Below are 9,003 nucleotides of genomic sequence, written 5' to 3' on the forward strand. Positions count from 1 at the left end.
TCGAAAATTTTACTAGAATTACTCACCAATTTCAATTCTTTCGTCTTTGGAAAGCATATTGGAAAATATAGTCTATGTTAATGTGGCCTCATCCTGTGAAAGGTTTAGCCTTATTAACCCAGCGCAGTTTGGCTTTCGCTCCGGACAGAGTACTGTGTGCCTGTTAGATCTTAATGACTATACCTGTAACGAAATCGATAAAAACAATGTTGTTTTGACTATTTTCGTTGACTTCCAACGAGCATTTGACACATTAGGTCATGAACGGTTACTATCAAAACAAAGCAGATGTGGTTTCAGAGGCCCGCATTACTGATTTTTAAAAAAAAAATATATTTAACAGGCAGACCGCAGTGTCTCCGTGTGGGGAGTCCTATAGTTCTTTGTTGTGTCTTAAATCAGGGGTACCGCAAGGGTCCGTATTGGGACCGCTTTTGTTTATCATTTACATGAATGATCTTGCTTGCTTACCACTAAAATCCAAAATTTATTTATACGCGGATCACACGGCTTTGGTTGTATCGAACAAACTTTCCAACGACGCCGCTACAGTATTGCAGTATAATGTCCGTAAACTACTTGATTTGATCATTTACAACATAATGTTTATTAATAAATTGAAGACTAACTGGTATGTTTTCAGAGCCCATATAAAGTAGTCGCGCATATTTCCCCTGTTTATCCACACCAGTGACTGCCTTGCATGCTCATGTCCTCCGGTAACAATGGTAAATAACAGAAAATACCTGGGGCTACACTTCGACGACACGTTGCCATGGAATGTCCACATTGAAGAGCTTGCAAGGCGCTTACGTGCTGTATGCGCTCATTTGTATGCCCTAATATCTTTCTTAGTCATATCATAAGAAGCCAACAAACACTGACACCAAGGACAACATAGGGCAAATTACTTGTGCTTAATAAACGAAATGAAGAAACGACTGAAATGACTAATAAAAATCGGGCCCCTCGGTTAACCCCCTTTTTTCTCGTCTAATATCTTTCTGTTATGTAAACGTTCGGAAAATGGTTTACAAAGCACTTCGTGAATCGATCATAAGGTACGGAATAACAACTTAAGGCGTAGCTTCTTCTAGTACACTTCAGATAATTATCCGAATCCTAAAAATAATTGCCCATAGTCTCTCGTATGGAACACTTGGTCATTGCGAAGATGTCTTGCTCAGAATGTACCAGTCAGACATGCTGCTTGTCGAGCAACAAGTATTGTTCGACGCCATGTGTAAGAGTTTTTCTACTAATTTCAACAATTTGAACGTGAAATCTCGCAGCCTACGACGTCAGACAGAAAAATATGTGGTGCCTCGTGTGCACACAAACTACGACAAGAGGACTCGTGCTTTCTACGTGCCGGCTAATTTCAATACATTGAATGAGAATGATATCGCAGGAACAGTGAAACAAATAAATCACATTTAAGGTGACGGGTGATACGTAATACCCATATTTTTTAAACTTTTTCTTCGGGATTTGAAGCATGCCTACCTGATTGTGAAGTTATCTTTAATGTCAATCGTTTTTTTTTCTTTTGATGCAGTATCATCTTTTTTTATGCAATATAATTTTTTACAATATTATTTTTTTCCTATACTTCTTTTTTTTTGTAAACATATAAGTACTACCAGCTGACTGCCCAGCCTCGCACGCAAGCATTGATGCTTATGCGGGCTGGATTTGTAACCATGACGCGACTGGATATAATAAAGAATGTTATTAATAATTTATTATTATTAACTGATGAAGGTGGTATGCAATGCTTTGCGGCTTTAGAGTAGTGGTAGTGATGTACAGTTATAGTAATCGTAGGAATTAGAGTAATGATAATTTTGACAGCACAACACGGCCCACAGATGCGCTGCAATGACATTGAAATCAGTTGCTATGCTGGTTATATTATATACTAAAGGCTAAGGACGTCACATCCAGTGTCGAAAGCTGGTGTCGCCGTGGCAGCTTGCGGAAGAGTAATCTTGACCTGCAAACATTTCCGGGAAGAGCTACGGGCTTTGCATTGCTATCACGAGCGGCTTATCAGTTATGTGGTTCGCATGCTTCTTTAGCCTGTTTTTTATTGAAACGTAGGCTGTTTTGTATGTCGCATGCGTCATTTCCTGTGTTTCTGTCCCCTCCTTCCTGAAGAGTAGACCGTTGCCAGCCTGCTCCTCGCTTTTCCTTTCCTGTCAACTGTGTATATATATATATATATATATATATAATCATAACAAGCCAACAAACACTGAAACCAAGGACAACATAGGGGCTATTACTGGTGCTTAATAACTGAAATAAAGGAATTATCCATTAATGGAAATTGAAGTGGATGAAAATACATGCACTTTAATTTCCATTATAGGATCATTTCTTTATTTCATTTATTAAGCACAAGTAAGTTACCCTATGTTGTCCTTGGTGTCAGTGTTTCTTGGCTTCTTATGATATGACTAATAAAAATTGGGACCCTCGGTTAACCCCCTCTCCTCATATATATATATATATATCATCATCAGCCTGGTTATGCCCACTGCAGGGCAAATGCCTCTCCCATACTTCTCCAATTACCCCGGTCAGGTGCAGCGGTGGCGTAGAGGTAGAACACCCGCCTCGCGTGCAAGAGGTCAGTGGTTCGAATTCCGGTGCCGCGCAATTTTCCACTGGATTAAAAAAAAATCCGCGTGTTGATAAAATTGCATAAACAGGCCTGTAGTGTCGCCTGATCCGGTGACCAGAACCGGTAACGCACTCCCTCACCAGAGCAGGATTGGCCACCCTGGTGCAGTACTTGGCCAAAAACTCCTATATGAACACAACAATCGTGTGTGTGTTTTCACAAGAACACAACTAATGCATAGACTCTTCGCTGCACTTTGCTGAGTGCTTGTCGCCTCTGTCTTATGGAGCTATGAGCCATTTAATTTTTTGTTTGCTTACAGGGGTATGAGCCATTCATAATTACTGTTTTGGACGTGCGGTTCTGTATGTTGTATGCGTGATTCCCAAGAATCTAAGCATTATTCTCTTCTTATTGCTGGGCGCTTGTAGCCTAGATCTGCCTTACTGGGCTATGAGCGATTACAGGTTTGCATGCTGTAACCGCAACGGCGGTATGGGCCATTGATGATGATAGTTTTCGAGGTGGTGTTCTGTATTTTGTATGCGTCATTCCAAAGAATGTAAGCATTCTTCGCTTCCTATTTCTGTGCGATTGTAGGCTCTGCTGTACTGGGATATGAGCGATTACAGTTTTTGCATGCTTACGGGGGTATGAGCGATTGCTAATGCCAGTTTTTGTTTACGGAGAACGAAAATGCACGGAATCCTAGCATTTACAGCTTCGATGTAAAAAGGTAGATTTCTGTCGGCGAATACAGAAGCAACGGATGGCGTTACGCGTTCGAATAGACAAGTAGAACACGAGCTAAGAAGTGATAAAGTCGGAAACAAAATAAAATTCTGAAAAAGGAAAGAAAGAAAGAAAAAAAAGGAAAAAGAAAGAAAGAGAAAAGGAAAACAAAAGTGGACAAGCGCATGCATTGAGCGAGGAGCGTTGAACTACACTTCAGTGAAAATGTCCGCAACAAAAAAGTGAAGTCGGCGATGGAGATTTACAATACGGCAACAGATGCAGTCGAGTGTGGAAAATTTAAGTGAATAAAATGTAGCCAGAGTGTTTATTCAGCCAGAAGCGTTCAGCTACGAAGGAGAAGTGGAGAAATTTCTGTAAGCACATGAACGAAATCTTCGCTTATCATCGATCCGTACATATGCGCGGCATCCGTCATTTCATTTTTTTCTTTCATTTTTAGAATGTTGCCATGCAATAGCGCGTATAAATATTTAGCTCTAATGTAAATCAAATAAATGCTTTTGTTTTTCTGACTTCTTCCTCGCGACTAGAAACTTCATATGTTACTTCACAACACTATCGCATCTTTTTTATTCAATGCGAGAAGCATGCATAAACTGCGCTACGTGCGATTAGTTCCTGCATAGTACGCAAGCTGTGTGTAATTATGAGGCATAAATTGTCAAGGCACATAAAATGAATAACTTTTCAGGGAGAGGATCGACTTGCTCGCTTCAGCAAGCTTCGTCATTCGGTCACTCATTTAAGAAAACAGCTGAAATTGCTAATTTGCGCGGGACCACGATGTCTTACAAAATTATTTTGTTTTCTTTGCCCTGGCTGGCAGAGCGTCGAGATAAGACAATATATTGGGACAATAGAGTTGACCATCATCCGCCCGGAAAGCCACATGAGCCGTACAGCACTGTTTAAGTACCACTGGGCTCTGTGGCAGCCATCATTTGACCGGCGAACCTTTTGCGCATGCGCGCGCATCACTTCCCCTCCCTTATCATTTCATTTTGTTACCGCTTGGCCCAAGCCCTGTGTAGGGTAGTAAGAACGATGTAACCTGGTTAATCTGCCTGCCTTTCCTGTCTTTCTCCCTAAGTAGAGCTTCACCAATACTCACTCGTCGCCGATGAGGTTGCAGTTGACGGTAGCATTGGTGTTGTCTTCGAAAACCTCGGCGAGGCGGTGGCCTCCCTCTTCGAAGTCTGTGATGATGCGTTGCAGAGACTTCGACTGCAACCTAAAGCGAACACGTCAGTCACTCCTCTGAAAATATGAGCTGAAACTGAGCAAACGAAATGCTTTATGTCACTTTTTGATTAACCGTAAGGTAGAGTGATGCCTCAAATCTGTTTCGTGAACAGTTTCCGATAGGCTAGCTTCATGGACATGATTGCCAAGTAGTTGCGCGTTTGAAAAACATATATTTTTCTATCGAAGCTTTCTTTGCCTAGCCAACCTTGGCTTCGCGGCGCTCGGTTTGTCTGTTGGTCGGTCGGTAGTCGGTCGGCTAGCCGGCCAGTTCGGTTGGACAAGTGGTCGGTCGGTTGTATGTTCTGTGTGTGTGTATGTGTATGTATGTCTGTCTGTCTGTCTGTCCCATCATAAACGCTGTCTGTGACCGTTCGCAGCTTCCGCGCCGACGAAGGATTTCTTCCTCGCTTGCTTTACGGTAACTCGATATCTCTCGAGGACCGGCGTCCTCGCACATACCCTCAACTGGCTCTTCATCAACTGCGGTCCTCCACCACGCATACTCATGCAGACGCGAACATTGCGCCGAAAGACTTCTGCCACGCGTTCAAGGTTCCGTAAGGATTGCATAAATTGATTACATATTGACATTACATATTTGCGTTACATAAACCGCGTTCCGCGCTCGTCTCAACCATTCGATCACGTCGGCACCGACGTATAAATCCCTTCACACTGCACAACTGCTGGTAATCGCTGGATTGTTGTTGCCGTAGATCACCTGACGCGGTATGCACAAACAGCTGCCGTACCAATTGTGGCAGTAATCGACGTTATGTATTTTCTCTTGCAACACTTCTTACTTCTTCGTGGTGCGCCCTAGAAGCTTTTGAGTGGCACAGGACGTGTCTTCCTATCCGACGCAGTTAATGCGCTACTTACTGCATGCCGCACTGTCCATCGAACAGCTACTGCCCTTCACCCCCGGACAAACGGCATGCCTGAGTGATTCAATCGCACTTTGGGCGGCATGCTATTAATGTACATTGCGTCCGACGACACCAACTGGGACCTGGGTTTACCATATGTGATCTACGCCTACAACACCACCTCACAGGCCGTGATGGCCTTTTCCCCATTCTTGCTAGTGTATGGCAGTGAACCTTCATGTACACTCGACATAATTCTCCCTTACGGGCCTGGCCAATCCGAGTGCATGCTGCTGTCAGAAGCCTCCAGAAACGCCGAGGAATGTCGCTAGCTTCTTTTACGACTGAAGGCCGGTGGCAGTAAAGGTTCCGTCGCGATAACAACCGACCCAGCTGCGCATATCAGCCGGGCCCTTTAGTTTGGCTCTGAATACCTTGAAACACTCCCGATGTTTCCTATAAACACCTCGCCAAGTACCGCAGTAATGACAGTGGTACTTGGCGAGGTGTTTATAGGAAAATTCGGGAGTGGTTCAAGGTATCCAGAGCCAAACTAAAGAGCCCGGCTTATATGCGCCGTACCATGGTCCTTACCGCGTCGTACAACAGACGTCCCCTCTCAATTACCGCGTCCAGCCGCTCACGCTGCCGGCTGACTTAAGGCGCCGTGGAAGTGAGACAGTAAACGTGCAGCAACTCAAACCTTACTAAGACCCGGTCGTCCTCTCATCCCCTTGAGTCACCAGGATGGATGACGCCCTCCTATCCGTGGGAACTTGTAGCGAAGACAGGCGTGTGTTTTATTCGCATCTTCAGCCCCTAAAGAACAGAGCTCGCACGTTCGGTGCATGACAATCGATTAATGGACCTATGGGTAAGGGGGCAGGGGAGTGGAGAATTATGCAAGTGTCCACCTAGCGGACATATACTTTCCCACTGCTGCTAAATGTCGATTGGTTGGGACCACCTGTCTCCTTGTGATGCGTACCCCAGCACAGCCAATCATAACTTCAGCAGCAGACTAAATGGACATGTCCACTAAGTGGACACTTACAGGATACCCTCCTGCCTGTGCATGGTTCTCGCTTGTTACCCGCGTTAACATAATGTTATGACAGCCCCCTTAGCTCACCGTAGTGAGTGGCTGTATTTATATCGCAGCAAAACAAAAGCAAGGCGAAGAAATGACTTACACAGTTGGGGAAGCGTTCTCCATGCCATCTCGCTCGTCTAAGCCATTCAAGACTGCCGCCTCCAAGAAAGACTCGTATCTCAGGCAGTGATAGAAAATGGAAACAGACAAGAGAGCTACCGAGGCAGGCTTCATACCTGCAGTGCACCGCCGGTGTACGAAACGGCGAGTTCGCTTTCAGAAGCAAGTCCATTTTTTATGCGCACTACACTTCTAACTCAACTACTTAGAATGGGCACTACGCGTTCTACGCAGATCATTGCCGAGCCGTTCCCTGCCAGTTGCACGGAAAAAAGAATGACATCGCTCACATCACAATCGCTCACATCACAATATTTGCCATACTTGCCAATATATTTGCCAATATTTGCCTCACATCACAATATGTGAGCCATCGCTCATATCACAATATTTTATTTCGTTCGCTTTGCAAACGATACATCTTCTAGCATGCGTAAAACTTAGAGATTGTTTACTGTGTTCAGTGGGGTAAATTCATCATTTATTCGCAAAGCAATTTCGCGTCATCTGGTCTTGCGTTCAGAACAATCATCAAAAAGGTATTTTATGATATATTTTTTGCTGAAGTCAGTGAAATTCCCATTAACCTGAAACATGAACCAGGGCTTGGGCAAGCTAAGGATTCTATTCCAATCAATGACCAGCCGGTACACAGTGGTGCACGAGTAAACAGGAATAGAACGAATCGAAAAGAATTGTTGAGGGGCTTGCGAATAGTGACTTTTAAAGCCGGATTGAATACGAATAAAATAGTGCCAGAAGCAAATCGAATCGAGTATTCAATAGTCTTCGAATAGTTTTCGAATAAGGAACAGCTGTTATCACAATTATTATAAAATGATCTTCACATCCTAGTATTCTAAAATTTCTGTCATTACATAGTACCTGTTACAAGCACAAATGGAGCATTAATAGCAAACAAGCAGTTTCTTCTCATGCACAGGACTCTTCAGATAGAGCGAATGATCGCTGTATAGCCTGTAAAGTAAGGCGACTTAAGCGACGTAGCCTGCCCCACTATACGCAAGTTCTCATATTTTATGTCCATACTATGCCCGCGGGAACGAAACTTTATCATGCTTTTGCTCCAGTTTTATGTTTTTGGACGCAGTTGACGTTTTGCAATATTCGAAGAGTATTCGCAAAATAATTGCATTTACGAGTATTCACTACTCGCTTCGAAAACGAATCGAATAGGACACAGTTCTATTCGTTATTCGCAAGGTTCGAATATTCACATGCCCCTAGAATGAATGCGCTATACTAGCCCACATTGTGCAGGGTTAAGGGAAGCCACATGGAAACATTATTTGTAGTGAAACTTTATAATTTCTTCATAATGGCGTAAATGTGCCTTAATTACATATATATTGGTGGTTCCATTAAAAAAGAACCAGCTAATTCTGTCGGACGAACTCGACGCACAAAATTATTTTTGTTTGATTAGAAGTGTTCTGGGACCATGCGTATCCTAAGTACGTTTGGCTATCCGCAGCCATTGGAGACAAAGGAAAAAGAAAGACGTGTACAATTTTGATAAATAACAGACATGTTAGAGTAAAAATGGGAGTGGGAAAAATGAACGAACGAAATCTAAAATTAACTCACCGCAGCGACCAGAGACAACTTCAGCTTCACGTCAATCAGTTGCTTACGGCAGTCTTAGTCTTCGGGACTCTACCGGCGGGTGTAAATAAGCATGGACGTTTTATAGGCTCTACAATAATGAGGACACGTGGAGGGTAGAGCAGGCTTCGAATTTACACAGAAAATCTTTGGGATATTTATTCAAAATTAATGTGCGCCACCGGATGCAGACTGCATGTGTCGACGGCAGGAAGGAAGATGCCAATGACGCTCATGACATCTGGCGTACGAGTGCGGTGCAGTTCATAGAAGCTGCTGAAAAAGAATATTTGGCAGGAAGAGGTGCATACGCTGCAAAGCAGTAAAGAAATTTTAGTTCAGATTGCCTGCAACATATGCTACACTGAGTCCATCGACCGAATCTAACGCAGTGTCACGTGGTGGTTTTACTGCTACGCTGCACAGCTTCTTGCTCAGAACGGAATAACGTAAACACTTGCGCGGGAAAAATAAATTTGGCTGCGGCTTATCTCAGCTAACCCTCGATAAGCAAAGCGAAAGCTTAGTTTAGCGTGGTTAAGTCTTGGTTTCCCCTGTTTAATCTTTGATTTAGCTGTAATTATTACACTTAGGTAGGACGGTCGTGCCTAGGCCGGTGGTCAGACATGACTGGGATTAGTCTTTGGTAGACAGGCATCATTCGA

General features: G+C 43.6%; 1 protein-coding gene across 1 annotated transcript in view; it reads right to left on the reverse strand.

Moving 5' to 3' along the window:
* Positions 1-7,731, reverse strand: part of LOC126534428 (uncharacterized) — a 44,561-nt gene extending 36,830 nt beyond the window's left edge. Inside the window, exons 1-2 of the mRNA XM_050181704.3 lie at positions 6,693-7,731; positions 4,497-4,616 (exon numbers count right to left, since the gene is read on the reverse strand). Of these exons, the coding sequence (XP_050037661.3) occupies positions 4,497-4,616; positions 6,693-6,826 (254 nt within the window). The 5' untranslated portion in view covers positions 6,827-7,731. The remainder of the gene's footprint in view (positions 1-4,496; positions 4,617-6,692) is intronic.
* Positions 7,732-9,003: the final 1,272 nt, after the last annotated feature.

Source organism: Dermacentor andersoni, chromosome 7 (genome assembly GCF_023375885.2).
Source record: "Dermacentor andersoni chromosome 7, qqDerAnde1_hic_scaffold, whole genome shotgun sequence".
NCBI classification, from domain to species: domain Eukaryota; kingdom Metazoa; phylum Arthropoda; class Arachnida; order Ixodida; family Ixodidae; genus Dermacentor; species Dermacentor andersoni.